The 19,361-nt window shown below is 37.6% G+C and overlaps 1 protein-coding gene across 1 annotated transcript; it reads right to left on the reverse strand.

Annotated features, from left to right (window-relative positions):
* Nucleotides 1-1,274: 1,274 nt before the first annotated feature.
* LOC110900823 (extensin-like) lies at nucleotides 1,275-2,838 on the reverse strand. The gene is made up of 2 exons (XM_022147686.1): nucleotides 2,799-2,838; nucleotides 1,275-1,861 (listed from the first exon to the last, which is right to left on the reverse strand). Exons 1-2 carry the CDS (start codon nucleotides 2,836-2,838, stop codon nucleotides 1,275-1,277), a joined length of 627 nt encoding a protein of 208 aa, XP_022003378.1.
* Between the last annotated feature and the right edge of the window lie 16,523 nt (nucleotides 2,839-19,361).

Raw genomic sequence — 19,361 nt, forward strand, 5'->3', positions numbered from 1 at the left:
TCATCTTCTTCCTCCTCGGAATCTTCATCTTGATCTTCATCCATGTCATCACATTCATCTTCATCAGCTTCTTGTTCCTGAAGATTTTGAAGCCTCCACCTGAACATGTCTTGCATTAACTCCAATTTTGAGTCAATTTCTGGGTTGGTACAGGTGGCGTTATGCAATTCTTCCATGAAACCCAGTCGCTGCTTTGTCATGATGTTCTCTAGCCAGTAGTCTTGCTGCTCTCCGCTGTCGTATGTAATCGTCACCATGTCCGTTTCATCATCAAAACACCATGATGTCATGACAGGGTCTAGCTTCACATTTCCTTTGATTGGTCCAAATTTGCTGGTTAATGCTTTCATAAGCATATGCGTTTCATGGCATTCGTTGTCTAGAGCGATGCCAATGGATTAGATTTGCCTCTGTATCTCTTCTTCCATCTTCAGAATAGCCCTGATCGTCTTAACATACACCCTCATTCTGTTGTCAAAATGGATGACGTATCGCCTGATCCCCAGAGTGTATCTCCACGAAACGATTGTTGCCACTTTTGGCGTTTTGCTTAAGTTAGCTTTTTTGGTTAACGATTTTTTTTGCAGAAAATGTTAATAACTGAAATTCAGTTATTTGTGTTGTTTCATCTTCCTGTAATATTCAACGCGTTTTATTTTTAATTTGTGGCGTTTTGTTTTTAACGGCGTTTTATTTTTGTATGGCGTTTTATCATATGATGGCATTTTGAATATGAGGGTAAAAAGACCCTTTTACCCTTAATGAAGCGCGTCCCACCTAATAATATTGATGTTATTTACGAAAACGCCACCGCGCAATCTAGTCCATAGATTGTTTTGATCGGACGATCCATAATCGTTCTCACCGTTCTCACACTTTTCACCGTTTTCTCCAAATCCCAACCATATATATATAGTTTCACATTTTATACGTATGATTTTAACAAAATATAACATGTTTTAAAACATAAGTTAACACAAAGTAGAAATAAGTTGATTTAAAATACAAGACTACATGTTTGTCATTTCAAAAGACTTTAATCCAAAGCGAAAGCTAACGAGCATTCGGTAAGTAATCGGTTCTTGACGTGGCTTGATCTTCATCTAAGGCTTTAATTTAGAAGTTACCTATAATAAGATTTCATTCGAACGGTTAGTAATTAAGGGTCTGTTTAGTACGGGGTAACGGAATGGGCGAGGGAAAGGAATGGACGAGGTAATGGAATGGATGAGAGAATGCAATAGATCATTACCATTCCATGTCTTGTTTGGTTGCTATTGGGAATGGAATGAATTATTGTCATGTATTGTTTGGTAGGTTTGAAAAGACAAAGAATAAAATCGGCGGTGAGTGGTGATGGTCGGTGGGTGGTGGTCGGTGGCGGTGATTGTGGATGGTGGCGGCGCTGGGTGGCGTCGATGGGTCGGTGGCGGTGAATGTAGGTGGTGATAGGTGGTGGTGACTGTGGCGGTGATGGGTGGGTGGTGGCGATCGTCGGTGGTGGTTGGTGGCGGTGGAGGCTGTGATGGGTGGCAACAATGGTGGGTAGGTGGGGACAACGGTGGTGGCGGCGGAGGTGATGGCGGGTTGCGGGTGGCAGTGACTGGTGAGTGGCGACGACCGTTGGCGTCGATGGTGGGTGGTGACAGCGATGGTGGGTGGCGGCGGCGACGATGAGTTGTGGTGGTGGCAGCGGCGGTGGACCAAGAGTAGTGGTTGGTGGTGGCGGAGGTGGCAAGGGTGGCGGGTGGGTGGCGACGAGGGTGGTGGCTGTCTGGGTGGTGGTAGTGGCGGCGACTGGTGGGTGGCGGTGGCGGTAAGCGTCGGTGGTAGATGGTGGCAACTGTAGTGGGTTGTGGTGCTGTTAATGAAAGGTACAAGAGGGAATGGAATGAAAAAAACATGGGGGCAGATGGAATGATTTTGAGGGAATAGAATGCCTTATGTAATGGGTGATTCCATTCTATTGGCCAACCAAACAACCTTTTTCTCATTCCCTCGTAATGGTCCATTCCATACCGCCTCTCATTCCTGCATACCAAACATTACCTAAGTTATTTGAACGAAATCGTTAAAAGCAAGAAACAAAACAACTTTTCTGAAAACAGGTTGCCCCCAGTTGTTCCCTCGCGTGGCACGGGGAGGCCTTTTTTCATAAAGTTTTCAGAACTGGACACTTTTCACACTTAGCCAATTTTTTGCCATTTCATCCAAGTCGGTCCAAACCCAACTTATTTCGCTTAGGACTTTTTCCTTAACACTTTTAAACCAGGATCCACTACCCAAACCCATTATTCGTTGAGTTTTCACTTCTATTACTTGATTTGGTGTTTATTACCCAAACCGACCTGTTAGGAGTCATCATGCATACTAGTTCATGCCTCCCATTTCCAAGTCGAGGTTTTCCTTATTTTCTCCCAACTACAATTGAAATTATGGTTGGATTTTCTTAAACATAACCATATCATCACAATACCATCTTTTGATTTGGTGTCTTACCCAAAATCTACCCACTGTGAGACTTTAGGCAATTTAGCTTAAGTCTTCTACACCCTTTATCAAGGTTCCTCATTATTTCCCAACCATGATCAAAATAATGTTCTGTAGCTTGGAACAATACCTCGGTTTCTACGACCCCACAGGTCGCTTATATCTTGGTTTTACATGTCTGTCATTTAGTTTATGTCACTATAGACCACAAATGACCCATTTGGTTCGCTACTCATGGTTTTCGTCAACCACAAGGGACAACAATCCTTTTATCAATTCTCACTATGGTCCATGACCACATTTATTACCATCAGGCAACACCTCCGCTTCTATGACCTCGTGAGTCATTTAAACTTCGCTTGTACGTGCCATTTGATATGGTTTACTTAAAACACTTTTCCACTTGACCCAAAAAGGGTCTTTTACTAAACTTCTTAAAAGCCTAATGTTTTAGCATTATCATCAATAAATTTACAAGTAATTAAACGCAAAAATGTAGTTACGTACCTTAAAGGTTTCCTTTTAAACGAGCTTCCTTCCCAGCTTGGCTTCCCGAAGCCTCACTTGAGTTGCCTAAAGATTTAACCCAAGTGACCATTAACATACACATCATTCATGTCTCCTCTACTGAGGGATTCACTAGAAATAATTCATAGCACTTCCACCACGTTTAAAAGCTAAGTAACAAATCAAGTTTTCACTTAGGCATTTTATCAAACACTTGATGTATATTGTTTTCAAGCTATTCTATTAGCTTAATCTGCCAACTACTTACCACTTTATTTCAACTCAACAAGTTTAAGCATTCATTAGCAATCAAATTAACATGTAATTTCAGCTAACAAAGCTATTACATTAAACCATCATACAAGAATTTGGGGCTTTTTCATACTTAGGTTAAAACCCACATCATCACATACATGGACAATCATCCAACATCTCATTTAGTCAAATACTTCACAAATCATGCAATTATGATAATCCTAAGCATTCCATACAACATCAATATACATTTTTATGGTTACTAAATCACTATACCTTCTTATTTCATGGATTCCCTAAACTAGAAAACCCACCAAAAGTGAAATTGTAACATATCATAGGTTTAAAGGATGTTGGGTGATATAAACCTTCCAACATGCAAGAAAAATCCTTTGATTTCACTTCTAACTTGGTTGAATTTGTGTAGGGAAAATTAGAGAGGGGTTTTCTCCTTCTTCTCTCAATCTTGACATGCACACCACACACACACTTACTAAGTGTGTTTTATTTTTTTAGCCTTAAGTTCCCACAACTTTCATTCGTGTCCCATTTTAGTCCCTAATGTTCGGTTTTGGTATAAGTAAGCCACCACCTACCTATTTTACTAACACTTAACATGTTTTTAACTAGATTAAATATTCCTAGTTACTACACTTTATGTTACTTGTCACAATAACATAATAATCAAAATTTAGAATTTTAGGGGTTTTACAGCTAATCGACCTGAAATCGGTGTTCTGTTTCTGGAGCGGATCAAGCGATATGGGGTTCTAGGGCTGTGTGTGTGGAGTGGATCAGGGGATTTCATCTGCAAAATCGACCGGATCTGTACCGGTGAGTACAAAGAGAGTGGAGACTGCATCGGTGAGTGCAAAAAGAGACTGGAGAGACGTGTGAAACTGATGTTTGGTACGACGAGTCGACTGTGGGAGATAAGGTACGAGTGCGGAGATAGACGGGTTGGGTATGACGGTGGTGTCAGGTGGTGGTGGTGGTGGTGGTGGAGGTGGAGGTGGAATAGAGAGAAGAAAAGAAGAGAGTGTGTTATGTGTATATGCATATATATATATAGGGTAGGGTTCATTTGAGAACCACTCTTATTGCGAGAACCATGAGAATCAATGCGAACACAAAAAAAAAAAAAAAAAAAACCTAAAGATACCTAAAAAAACACACAATTTTTTAATAATTTAAAAAAAATCGCTATATTTCATTCCAAAATTTTTTTTTCGAGTAACAATTATGGATGCACATGTGCATATGTATCATTTCTTTGACAAATTTTGTAATATATTACCAATATTAGACAATTGCACTTTCATTTACACTACCATCCATAATACACTACTTTTTATATTAGCAATATATAAAATGCACATGTGCATCTATATGTATGAACATGATATAACGTATTTTGGTAAAAAGAAAGTTTGTGATTTGAATGATGAAGTAGGCCAATATACATGTTTTTGGTTAGTTATATCTAGTGGTTGATGATTTGGTTATATTTATCACTTTATAATGTAATATGTTGTTTGGTATGGTATGAAGGGTGTTGATGTACATGTGCATAAAGTGAAAAATATTGTTGGATCGTCGTGTGACCCTAACGAGTCAATCTGAGTAGTTCATCATCAAATACAAAGGCGGAATCAGTGTAATTGATGTAAAACAACTTGTTTTTCCCTTAATTTTCTTCTTATATTGATTTCCTGAGCTTTTACAATCCTGATAACAATTCGGCAGCACCTCGGCTCTCAAACATGACTACTAATTCCGTATGAAATGAAACAGGCACACATGTATTTATAGAGGGTTAATTCCGCTTGAAGCCAACTCAAACGAAATCATTAGTTCATGCGGAATTAGTTAATTCCGTGCGGAATTACTAATTTCGCTTGAACATTCTAATTCCTTTTGAAATTACTTCATGCACCTTCAAGCGGAATTACCTTTAACACTGTTTTCTCGTTTTGTGTGCCCTGATCTATCTAATACCTCACAAGACTTAATAAAGACGAAGTTAACAGACATCAGTGCACCAACAGACTCCCCCTTGGATGTTGACGAAGTCCTTAGCATTTAGTCTTCAGTCTTTAGTATTGAACTATTTTTCTCTGCCTTGAATTGTCTTGTCATTGTAAAACATCCTACAATCTTTTATCTTCAAACTTAAACCTTCAATCCCCCCTTTGAATGTTGATCCAGAATGTAGACTCCCCTTTTCGATGACTCCCCCTCTCGAACAGCTGGGACTTGAATTCTGGTTCAAACTTTGACATTTTCGTTGCCGTGGGGATCTTGACTCCTGTTTCCTGTTTCTCAAACATATAATCATTATAATCTATTCACTCTTAAACTTCTCTTAATTGATCATCAGTTTCAGAAATCCACTTAAGTATTCAGGTCCAAGTTAATGACCCCGATTACTCAATTTATCTACCAAGTCCAACTTAATGACCTTGGTTGATCTGTGACAAAAACAAACTGATTTTTGTTCAACATTTTAAAATATTTTTCTGAAAATTACAAGTTTCAAGTTAATGAACTTGTTTTGGCTTTCCATTTTCTCAATTAACATGTTAAGCTCCCAACTCATCATCCAGCTTAGAATCTTTCTGCATCTGCTCCAATCTTTTTGGATTTTTAATAAAGTTTCTAAACTAGAAAACGAAATACAAGAATTAAAATACAGAATGTAAACTATTTACAAACATATTTTTGGTGAGCGTGTCAGGGAATCATATCAGCTGTCTAGCACCGTTAAGCTCGATAACATACTAAGTCGTAAACAATTCACTTAGATTGTCGATATGCCGATCCTCTTAAATTTTGATAGAAACTTCAATCTGTTCAGGATACGATTTAGGTGAATTAAGACTTAAACTTATATGTGTGTCCCACCTCTTGAATATACTCCCGTATCTAGATCCCAATATTCAGTCTTACAGGTGAATATACCTAGATGATATCTGTAAAAGGGTTAGATGCGAAACCATGAGAGCTCAGGTCAGAACTTCCGTTCAGCAGAGAGATGACGGTTCGTCTTTAGGTGTGTTCCCTTTAAAGAATCTTTTCTTCAACAGCACATGATTAACATTTTGCAATGTGTCATCATTTTTTATGCTGAGGGTGAGCTTTAAAAGCATGCAAAAAGTATTATACGGGAAATAGGTCATTGCTTCCGCAAAATCAGAAGTCCCGGGATAATACCCCAGATATCACTGAGTATAAAGACCTAGTATCTCAGAAAAAAGGGACCTTTCAAACAAGATTTCAGGGTTACCTATATATCCAAGATTTGTTCCCCACAAAATAAGCAAGTTTGAATTTTAGGTTTATATCCCAAACAAGATTTACTGAATGTATAAAAACCTATCAGCACGTCATCAGCGAGACTGTTTAAAAACTTTAAACTTTACATTTCTTTAGCGTACTCTAACTGTCAAGCCGATGTACTATCATTTTCCCTTTTTACACAAGCTCTTTTTCAGTTTTCTATTGTTTTTGGATTTTGAGATTTTTTCGTGCTTTTGGATTTTTGAATTTTTTACTGTTTTTATATTTTCTGAAAATATAATACTCCCCCTAAATACCAAAACAAGTAAAAAATCGACAAACCATTGCAGATTGTTTCTCAACATCATTATCTACAATGTTATCCTTATCAACGCCAATAATCCCATCCGACACCGATAAAAGCATCATACCATTCAGTTTTAAAAGATATTTAAACCGAGTTTTGTCAAATACTTTGGTATGTAAATCAGTTTTTTGATTATCAGTGTGGATTTTCTCAATTCGTATCAACTTCTTCTCGAAACAATCTCGGATGAAGTGATGACGAATTTCGATATGTTTCGTTTTAGCATGATGAACAGGATTTTTTGTGATATTAATCGCTTCCTCATTATCATCAAAGATAGGGGTGTTAAGAAATTGCAAACCGTAGTCGCGTATCTGTTGCTGGATCCACAAGATCTGAGAACAGCAACTGCTAGCAGAAACATACTCAGCTTCACATGTGGATAGAGCCACAGAGGTTTGCTTCTTACATTGCCAGGTGACCAAACGTGGTCCAAAAAACTGACAACCTGCTGTTGTTGATTGCATTAACTTTGCAGCATCCGAAATCGGAACCGAAATACCCTTCGAGCGTGAAATCGCCTTTTCTTGGATACCACAACCCCAATGATGGAGTTCCTTTCAGGTAGCGTAATATCCGTTTTACAATCACCATGTGCGAAGCTCTCGGGTTAGATTGAAATCTTGCTGCGAGGCAGGTCGGATACATGATATCAGGTCTTGAAGTAGTCAAGTACATTAGCGAACCGATCATGGAACGATATAGCGTTTCATCTACCCTGTCTCCGGTGAGATCTGGGTTTATCCCATAGTTCGTTGCTAACGGGGTGGAAGCTAGAGTAGAACCTGACGTCCCAAATTTCTCTAGAATATCATGATCGTACTTCGTTTGATGTATAAAAATTCCTTCGGGACGTTGATCAACTTGAAGACCCAAAAAGAATTCATCTCACCCATCGATGACATTAAGAATTTCGGCTTCATAACTCTTTCGAAATCTTTGCACAAATTTTCATTCGTTGACCCAAATATGATGTCGTCCACGTATATTTGAACTATCAGAAGATGTCCGTCGACCTCTTTGGTGAAGAGAGTGGCATCCACTTTTCCACGGATGAAGCTGTTGGCTAGCAAGTGTTGAGACAATATCTCATACCAAGCTCTCGGGGCCTGGTGTAAACCATACAACGCTTTGTCTAGCAAGTAGACCTTGTCTTTGTGGATTGGATCGGTGAAGCCCGGTGGCTGTCCGACATACACCTCCTCTTTTACCTTCCCATAGAGAAACGCCGATTTCACATCTAGCTGATATACTTTGAAAATTTTCCACGATGCAAATGCCAGAAAGATTCTAATCGCTTCTAGTCTAGCCACAGGAGCATACACTTCGGTGAAATCTATACCCTCCTGTTGACTAAAGCCCTGGACTACGAGTCGAGCTTTGTTTCGAATAATAACCTCTCGATCATCTCTTTTGCATTTAAACACCCATTTTGTGTTAATTTTCCTGTGACCATCAGGCAAATCTACTAATTTTCACACTCCTAACTTCTCGAATTGACTCAACTCTTCTTGCATAGCATTGACCTAAGAATCTTCAGTTAGCGCCTCTTTGTATGTTCGCGGTTCGATCTGCGAAATAAAACAACTTAGTGAAAACTCAGTTTGTAAAGGAGCTACTGTAGAATAAAAACAAGTAAGGCCTTGGTCAATTTGACGTCTAGTGCGGACGCCTGATTGTAATTCTCCAATAATCAGCTCCTCTGGATGGTATGAAAGAGTTCTTGGCATCACCTCGCCTGGAACATCTACCTCACCCTACAGATTCGTAATATTCTGATTTGCACCTTGTTCACTGACTGGATTTGTTTGACTTGAAATCTGGATTTGCTCCCACTCAGAATCTGAATCACCATGATCAAATACTAGCATACTATCAGATTCATGATTATCATTGACTGCCGTCTGATTATCATGAGCAACTTCATTTTGTAGAATATCATCATGTTCTCCAGCATTGCTTAGACCTGCTTCATCATCATTTGAAGTTTGTTGTGGTCGCCTTGAATACTCAGCTGGGAACCTTTCCTGCGATGACTCATATTTCTTAGAATATCCAACTCGTCAAAGAAATCTTCTTCTTCGTCTTCTCTCATGTTAAACGAATCCCACAAAGTATCATAGTGAAAACGCCATGAATCGCCGGGATTTTGTGGTGGCATTGTGTAGCCTTGACATTCAACATTGTATGCCTCAATAATCTGCTTCAGGCTAGGAATGAATACTCGCTTCAGTGGACTTGCATAACCCACAAATATTCCTTCTACACCTTTTTGACCAAATTTACCATGAAGCTCTAGAACTGTACAGGGAGACCCAAACGGTTCAAGATACTTTAGATTTGGCTTGCGATTGTTCATTAGCTCAAAACATGTCTTGTTGAATTTCTTCACTGTGAGAACCCGGTTGAGCGTATAGCATGCGGCTGACACTTCTTCTGCCCAAAAATTGACAGGTAGTTTGGAATTAGCAAGCATCGTCCTGGCCGTTTCGATTAGCGTCCTATTCTTTCTTTCAGCGACTCCATTCTACTATGGAGTGTAAGGAGCACTAAATTCATGCAATATACCTCTCTCATCACAATATTCATCCATCTTGTTGTTCTTGAACTCAGTACTATTGTCACTTCTGATTCTTTTGATACGCCTTAGGTATAAGTTTTCAATTTTTCTGAACAACGCCATCAAACTATCAAACGTCTCATCTTTAGACTTCATAAATGATACCCACGAAAATCTGGAATAATCATCAGTTACTACAAGACAATAGAGATCCCCAGTTATGCTTTTGACATTCACTGGACCAAAAAGATCCATATGGAGTCTCTCTAAAGGTCTTGAGACTGAGTTGACTTTCTTATGAGGATGTGATTTCTTTTTCTGCTTGCCTTTGATGCAGCTAATACATTCCCCTTCCAGATGAAAACCTTTCACATGAACACCCGTTACTAAATCATTATGCACCAGGTGATTCATTTTCCTCAGATGTATATGACCCATCTTCCGGTGCCACAATTGCGATTCCTTCTCAGTTGCTCTTTATACAAAACAATGAGCCTGACCCGTGGTTGTAGTTGCTACACTCATGTCCAACACATACAGATCATTGACTCTTGGTGCTCTCATGATAACCCATTCTTCAGGGATAACAAATCTTGGTTTCAAGATCAAACATTCTTTGTCAATAAAATGAGTGGTATACATTCTATCACAAATCTGAGAAATACTCAGAAGATTATTCTCAAGCTCAGTGATGTAATTCACTCTTTCAAACGTAACAATCCCATTGGATAAAGTTCCTTCACCAACAATTCTACCACCTTGATTGCCTGCAAAACCTACACAACCTCCATTGAAATTTCTAACATCATACAGCAAGGCTGTTTTCCCAGTCATGTGCCGAGAAGCTCCACTATCCATAATCCAACGTGAAACGGATCTTGGAAGCTCCTGCACATTTCAAAAACATTTAGTTAGATTTTGATGTCACCCAAGCCTCTATCGACTCAGGTAACTGGACATCAAGGACAGTTCTTTTGGTGATCAATGGTGGAAAATTCTTATCATTGATCTTCAAGCTTTCTTCAGACCCAACCTCAACCTCTTTGTATAAGAAAAATTCATCTTTCTGAGGTTGACTAGATGGTTGGTCTTTCTTTTGAACATCTTTCTTCTCATAATTTTGCATTTCTTTCTCAAGTTTCACATAGTAATCCAAAGGAACATTCATCTTTACTAGTGTGGTAGAAGATGATTGCTTTTCCATCTCAGCAACCTTTGGTCTTGGAGAACTTGTTTTCTTTTCAAGCACTTTTGGCTTCCATGTTTGTTGAGATGATGCAACCCGTTTGTAAAACTTGCCATTTTTAGTTACCACATTCTTTACAGGTTTAGTTTTGATTTTGGTGTTGTCATTTTTCAAAACCTTTTTCTCAACAATCAATGGAGCATTTCCCTTTACATCATCTTTCTTCCTTGAATTCATCATAACTTCAGTCTTAGGCTTCAAATTGGTACACTTTCGTGCTATATGTCCAACTTGATTGCATTTAAAGCAAGTTCGAGTATCAACTACTCGGCCGGTGCCTTCAGACTGAGGCTGTGAAGCCTTCTTCTCAAAGAACTCTTTGTTTGATTTTGAAAAAATTTTAGATTCCTCATCAGAAAGTGAACTTGAACTTGTCACAAACACATTTTTATCAACACACTTCTTGTTTTGAACATTCCTTCTTTGATAATTCTTACCACCCTGATTACCACCCGACCATCTATTTCGATTGTTGTTATAAAACCGTGGTGGAACAACAGGTTTTTTATAGTAAGCCTTATCTTTCTCAAAATTTAATTGCCTCTTGGAATGTTTCAAACTTTCAATTTCTGACATTTCAATTTCAACCAATTTGAACATGTTCGTCAGTTTATCCACATTAACATTCTCCAGAGGAAACTCAGAATCCGAATACAACTTATCCGATCCTGACATCTTATACATGACAAGAGTAGGTTCTTCATTTAAGTTGTTTTTGGATTTTGGTTTTGGAATGTAATTGTTCAGAAAACACTATTCATCCTCAACCGAATCACTATCAGACTTCAAAACACTTTCAGCGATGCCTTTAACAATCTCAGTTTGAATACTATCATCAGATGAAGAAAATGTAACATCAATTGACTCTGGAAGTTTAATTTCATTTGTTTCATCTTCATCATTAACCAACCCGGACTTTTTCTTTGAAAAATTGTTTAAAACTGGTGGTGGAACCTGATGATACCCAACCCCAGTTCCATCTGAGTATACATCTTCGCCTGCTTTGTTTTCCCGATGGGTTTGGGAACAATGTGTTGTAAAACAAAGCTTGCGGAGTTGTAACTGGTTAACTTCAGATTGATGCGTTCATTCTCAATCTTATCTTCTTCAAACTGAAGTTTTAACTTAGCAATCTCATCCAGTTGTTGGTTGATTTGCTCTTCTTTGAATCTAAGAACTCCAGTTAAATGCTCATTTTCTTTATTGGTTTTACCATTTCTTTCATCAGAATCTTTTACAGTTCGTTTTAGTTTCTCAAAATTTTCTGAAATTTTACGATTTTCAAGAATCAATTTTTCATTTTCTTTCTTAATTCTCTCTACTTCAATTTTATCATTTTCAATTTTCTCAATTAAATTTTTAACTCGATCATTTGAAGCTTTTAGCATTTTGTCACGATCAAGAATCTGATCTTCAACCTTTCTGACTCTTGTTGTCAGATCTTCAACCTTCTTACCATTGAGGTAAGTGAGTGTACTACAAATCTTGCAGTTTTTCATGCAATTTTTGCAGTCACTATCACCTTTGACTTTTTATCTGACTCACTTGTTGACGCATTTGAACTGACCTTGCATTTAGAATCAGTTTCAGACTTAGAGTCTACCTCAAGTTCCTTTGCAGCAAGCACTTTGTCAGCCATCTTTCAAGTACCTGAAATAATCAACAAACACTTAGAAAAAAAATTTGGAATTTTGAAAATCTTAGTTTCAAACGGAATCACTTGAAGCGGAATTACTTCAAACGAAATTACCACTCAAACGAGATTATAGATTTCAAACGGGATTACCAACAGATATTAATTCCGTGCGGAATTAGGTTAACTTCAAACGAAATTAGACCAACTGAAACAAAATTAAGTTCTTTGAAGCGGAATTAATAATTCCGTTTGAACTTTCAAGCGGAATTTGATTCCGTGTGAAAATAATACAATTTTTCAAGCGGAATTAAGAACAGTGTGACTAATTCCGTGCGAAATTAGGATTCAGTTCAAACGAGATTATGATGACATCAGCATTTTCGAACAGTTTTACAAGCGGAATTAGCAATTTTATCAGATTTTGTTCGAATTTTAGTCCAATTCTTTCAAGGATTAGTTAAAACTATGTTTTGCGTGATATATGGGAATTTTAAGCCATTTCGACTGTTAAAACTTGTTCAAATCAGAAAAGAATGAGAAGAAGTGAGAGAATCCGATGAAATCAAGCTGAATTGGTATGAACTCCTCGTCCTGAGCTCTGATACCACTTGTTGGATCGTCGTGTGACCCTAACGAGTCAATCTGAGTAGTTCATCATCAAATACAAAGGCGGAATCAGTGTAATTGATGTAAAACATCTTGTTTTTCCCTTAATTTTCTTCTTATATTGATTTCCTGAGCTTTTACAATTCTGATAACAATTCGGCAGCACCTCGGCTCTCAAACAATGACTACTAATTCCGTATGAAATGAAACAGGCACACAGGTATTTATAGAGGGTTAATTCCACTTGAAGCCAACTCAAACGAAATCACCAGTTCATGCGGAATTAGTTAATTCCGTGCGGAATTACTAATTTCGCTTGAACATTCTAATTCCGTTTGAAATTACTTCATGCACCTTTCAAGCGGAATTACCTTTAACACTGTTATCTCGTTTTGCGTGCCCTGATCTATCTAATACATTACAAGACTTAATAAAGACGAAGTTAACAGACATCAGTGCACCAACAAATATTATACATATTGGTAATGGTAGTGTATTATGGATAGGAGGAGGTAATGGTAGTGTATTATGGATGGTATGATAGATGAAAAGGAAAGTGTATTCAAAGTAGTGTATCAAAAACATGTTATATCATGTTCATACATATAGATGCACATGTGCATTTCTAATATTGGTAATGAAAAAGTATTGTATTACGGATGGTAGTGTAAATGAAAGTGCAATTGTCTAATACTGGTAATGTATTACGGAATTTGTCAAAGAAATGATACATATGCACGTGTGCATCCATAATCGTTACTCGAATTTTTTTAGAAACAAAATATAGCGACTTTTAATTAAAAAATAAAAAAAATTGTGTGTTTTTTAGGTATTTTTGGTTGTGTACACATTGGTTCCCGCAGCTCTCGCAATAAAAGGGTGGTTCCTAACTGGTCCTTCTCCTATATATATATATATAGGGGAAGGTTCAAATGAAAATCACTAGTTATTGTGAAAATTTGAAAACTAATTAAAAAAGCCAAAAAAACATACTTTTTTTTACATAACAATTTTCGCCATTTTTTATATAAAAAAAATTTCAAAAAAAAATTGTAGTGCACATGTGTAATACTACACATGTGTACTACAAAAAAAAAGTTTTTTGAAATTTTTTTTTATATAAAAAACCTGCGATTTTTATAAAAAAAATTGAAAAAAAAAACTTTTTTTGTGTGTTTTTTTAGCCTTTTTTTAGTTAGTTTTCGAGTTTTCACAATAAAAGTGGTTTTCATTTGAACCATCCCCTATATATATATATATAGAGTAAGGTTAACATACAAAAAGCCTTATCATACATCACGTAGGAGACAATGGTAACCGTTGGATCAGGTGTATAATCACGCATGGGACCACATAATCACGCATGGGACCACATAATCACGCATGAGACTATAATCACGCACGTTCTATGATAATAACGCACGTTATATTTTTTGTCATGTATGTTAATGTAGGTTAAGCCTTGAAGTACATTATACTTTCCCTATATATATATATAGGGTTCCTCTACAAAATGTGTTTTTTTCTTCTAAAAAGTGTAAGAAGTAATCATGGTCATTAGATTAGCGTAATTGATGGATGAGATTAAATGACTGGTAAAATTGTAATATTTGTTTTAATTAAATTGATTGATTTCTTAGATTAAGGGTATTAAAGTAAATTTAGTGTGCCTTAAATTTAGGAACCCACATGCAAGTCACATACAACTCCCCCCTCCCCCCCCCGTCTTTTTAAAACTTCAATAACTTTTTTATACATAATTTATTCTTAAAAAAATGTACACCATAATAACGAGCATTTTTTATCTTCAATATGAGTACCATAATGCTACACATTTTAAAAATTGCTTTTCAACTAGTTGATTGGTTTTACCAGTTATGGTATGTTTTATATAAATATGGCAGCGTGGTGTATTTTATATGGCGGTGTGTTTTATAATTTTGAATGACCAGTTATGATGTGTTTTACGTATGGTGTGTTATACAATACAACACATCGTAAAGAACCCTAAAAGTTATAAAACACAACGTCAAGAAAATACAAACACATGTCATTCGTGAATCATAACTAGTACAACAGATCGTGATGAAACCAATACTTTATAAAAATACAACGTCAATAATTACACAAATACATCTCCTTCTTAAAACATAAAATACTATAACACACTGTGAATGAACTATACAGTGCGGTTAAATTTCGGCGATTGGGGTTTCAATTAGATTTGATTACAATGGATCCATAGAGTAGTGCCGGATGAAATACATAAGATGTTGAAATGGAAGATGATCATGATTAGATTGAAGAAGTTCAAAATCCGAATTCAAACAGTGTCGAAACAAGGTATCCGTCCAACATGCGTATTTACATGTTCTGTGTGTTTGCAACATGCATGATAATTTTTTTATAATATGTGTGATTAGCAAAACACATTATTACTAGATTTATATAACATGCTTGATTGCATAATTATAACATGCGTGATTAGAAAAACACACTATTACAAGATTTATATAACATGCTTCTTTATATAATTATAATATGCTTCATTACATAGTTATAACATGTGTGATTAGCAAAACACATTATTACTAGATTTATATAGGATACTTAATTACATAATTTTAACATGCTTCATTACATAATTATAACATGCGTGATTAGCAAAACACACTATTACTAGATTTATACAACATGCGTGATTATTTTTTCTATACATGTGTGATTAGCAAAACACATTATTACTAGATTTATATAACATGCTTCATTACATAATTATAACATGCGTGCTTAGCAAAACACATTATTACTGGATTTATGTAACATGCTTCATTACATAATTATAACATGTTGCATTACATAATTATAATATGCGTGATTAACAAAAACACATTATTACTAGATTTGTACAACATGCGTGATTATTTTTCCTATAATATGTGTGATTAGAAAACATGCTGAGCAGAGAAAAAAATGACTTCGATAAGTTGAAGTATTTATGAGGTTCTGTGGCAATGAGAGGTTTATCGCTTAATTGTGTGTTGAATCTGTGACACTCTAGGTTTTTCCGAACGAACACCTTGTAATATTTTGTGTATATAAATATTATTAAATGGAAACGTGATCTTTATTTGCTTAATGTGTGTTGAATGTACGTATTATATATAAATGTACGTGAGTCGAGACCATGACTCGCAACCGGGCGGTTGCGAGTGGGCCTTTGGGCCGTAACCGGTTTGGGCCGAAACCACCCTTAGCCTATTTGATGCTTGTATATAAATCCCCACTTTCCTTCATTTCCTTCATTTTACACAACACACCAACACATACACTCCTTATTTTCTCTCAACTAAGAAAACCCTCAAACAACATTACCATCTCCTCCAATTTTCGGTTCAAGCTCAAGGATCTCGGACAAGGACTCGGTCAAGACCATCACTCGGACACTCCATCTTCTCGGTTCCTTTCTCTTTGTTTTCGGCTCCTTCTTCTTCTTCACAACCGGTTAGTATTATCCTTGTGCATAGGATTTATGTTATGTTGAATGGACTTGTATGCTTGGTTCATAGTGTTATGTATGAATTTAGGATGATTTGTGAAGTTGAATATATGTGATAACATGTTTAAATGGCAAGAAAAAGGGTAGTTTAAAAGTGTTCATAGCCAAACATATTATGCTTTATTATTCTTGCAAAATGATGTTGCTAGACTTAAGATTTCGGCTACAAATAATATGTTTCTTGTTCTTACATGACAATCTTGTTTGAAATATATGATTTTTGGTTCAAAATGTGTGATTATGTTGGCATGAAAACCCTAGAAAACTAAGAACATAAGATGAACTTGTTGAATATGGTTTGAAGGTTTTAAAAATGGCAAAGTTTGATCTATTTGGTTTAATGGTCAGATTTGGAAAAGTGTTTGTAGAAACCTTATTGGTAGTTTCCTAATCTGGGTCTGATTTCATATGTACAAATTGGACTGTCATATCTGCATCATCACGTGTACATGAAAGGGACAGCTTCCGACTCGCAACCACACGATTACGACTCGAGACCACGCCGTTGCGACTCGCAACCAAAGCGTGACAACTCGAAACCACACGGTTGCGACTCGCAACCATAGCAGGACAACTCGAAACCACGAGATTGCGACTCGAGACTACGTCGGTTGCGACTCGCAACCGCAGCATGATGACTCGAGACCAAACGGTTGCGACTCGCAACCATAACGTGACAAGCCGAGATCTCCTGGTTGCGACTCGAGACCTCCTGGTTACGACTGGGCTGTCCATTTTGGTTATTGGGCCATTATGTGTTATGGGCTATCTGTTGACTGGGGTTATGTGTTACTGTTGACTGCTTAATTGTTTAGGCCGGCCCAATAACCCCATGACTGTTTGTATTGTTTTGCATGTTACGTGCCAGTTATGTGTATAGTTTTTACGCGATTGCTTGTGCACCAAACCTGACCTATACCGGTAACCATGTTAGGACGTGGTGACCAACGTGATTGACAAGTAACCTAAACCTACCGAGCAACCCAAGGTGAGTTCACAACTTAAAAGCATGCGTCCCGGTGGTTTGGGACACGAGACTAAAACAACCCTATCCCCTGGTAAAAGGGGATACCATTTACATACCTTCCCTGGTTATTGGGAACAAAACTACTTTTCCTTCCCTGGTTATTGGGAACAAAACTACTTTTCCTTCCCTGGTTATTGGGAACAAAACTACTCTTCCTTCCCTGGTTATTGGGAACAAAACTACTTTTCCTTCCCTGGTTATTGGGAACAAAACTACTTTTCCTTCCCTGGTTATTGGGAACAAAACTACTTTTCCTTCCCTGGTATTGGGAAACCTTTTGGTTAATTACTGTTTATACGGATTGCAACTAACGGCACTAAACGAAACTCTATCACTCAAGTCCCTACTACATAATACCGATTAGTCGCCGGGGCCAGGCGAACGGGTTATTAGTTGATAGCGCTATTTAGGTGTTTACCAGCCTCACACCGTGCCCTGGTTTGGGATCGGTCGTGAACTAATAGACTCAGGCATCCGTCAATGATGATAGAACATTGGCAACGGGGCATCCTGCGGATACGCAACGGTTACCTAGTGTTCGGTATTGGAAAAACAGTTTAGTCGCTAACTTTTGGGGTAGCTCCCCAGGGCATGTATAAACGGGTAAATTAACCGGTGAAACAAGTTTTTGGTAATTAAAACTGGACAACTAGTGAACTCACTCAGCATTATTGTTGACCCCTTACTGCATGCTTTGCAGGTAACCAATGATTCAGGAGCTGCTGCTTGGGGATGTGTAGTGTTCGTCAAACCCGTGTGTCGGGATAACTGTTTTGAACAATGAACTGTCTTTAAAACTATTTTGGTTTATGCTTCCGCTGTTTTGTTAAACTAATTACCGAATCTAAACTCTAATGTTGCTAATTACTCCGGATATTAAATACTTCTACTATTAATTAAATGCTCAGAATAATTGGTGGCTGGATCCTGGTCAGTCACGCCCTCGAAGCGGGTGTTATCCGCAGGAGGAATTTGGGGGTGTGACAGATTGGTATCAGAGCCATTGGTTATAGTGAACTTGGTTTAAAAAAAAAGGGGAAAATCTTTTTGGAGAAAACCAGACTATAACCCGTGACTCGTGACGACACTACACTCCAAGTACAAGGCTCAACACTTTTGACCTCATAGCTCGGACCAGTGTTTACTTGTTTGCTTACTTTATGTTTCCTGTTTCGCTATACGTACTAGTATGCCTAACTAGTGAACGCCCACATACGATATTGCATGTGATTGCACGTTAGCACACCAATATGAATTCATGTACACTTTCTCGTATCATGTGATTGATAGGGTGGTAATTCCCTAAACCTCCATGACTTACACTACTTGATACTCTTTGAAATCTACTCGAGTGTGGGGAACCATTTGACATGAGTTAAGAGGAGCTGAGATGAACATGCAAATCACAATATTATTGTGGGTGCACACATAATAATATAGTGGGGTGGATGTGAGTCCCAGTGAGGCTTAACAAGTGAAAAAGGGGTTCCGTTTCGTTATTTGTATGATGAGAAACACAACAGTCCATAGGAGCCGTAGCAGTGATTGTCTCCTACTCGAACACGATCTTTTCACTTCTCACTGCATCCCTTTCGAACCTCGATGCTATCGAGTATTACCTGAACACCCATATGAACGCCTAGCGAACTGTGTAGAACATTAGGTGCTTGTACGAACATCCCTGGGATGGATGTTGAAACGACAATGATTGGTCTATATCCTTCTCACCTTTCTTCGCTTGCTGGAACTTAACGTGTTGACGTCTTAAATCCCGAAGTGCGATCACTTCTGCAACACTATCTCAACATACCGTGTATTACTCAGTCAAG

This window comes from Helianthus annuus, chromosome 13, assembly GCF_002127325.2.
Source record: "Helianthus annuus cultivar XRQ/B chromosome 13, HanXRQr2.0-SUNRISE, whole genome shotgun sequence".
In the NCBI taxonomy this organism is placed as follows: Eukaryota; Viridiplantae; Streptophyta; class Magnoliopsida; order Asterales; family Asteraceae; genus Helianthus; species Helianthus annuus.

Bases quoted from the DNA above. Each gene is read 5' to 3' on its own strand.
- LOC110900823 (XM_022147686.1), bottom strand. From the start codon at position 2,838: ATGACTCACGAGGTCATAGAAGCGGAGGTGTTGCCTGATG. The intron at 1,862-2,798 runs GTAATAAATGTG...TTTCATTAACAG, and splicing joins AGCGGAGGTGTTGCCTGATG to CACCACAACCCACTACAGTT.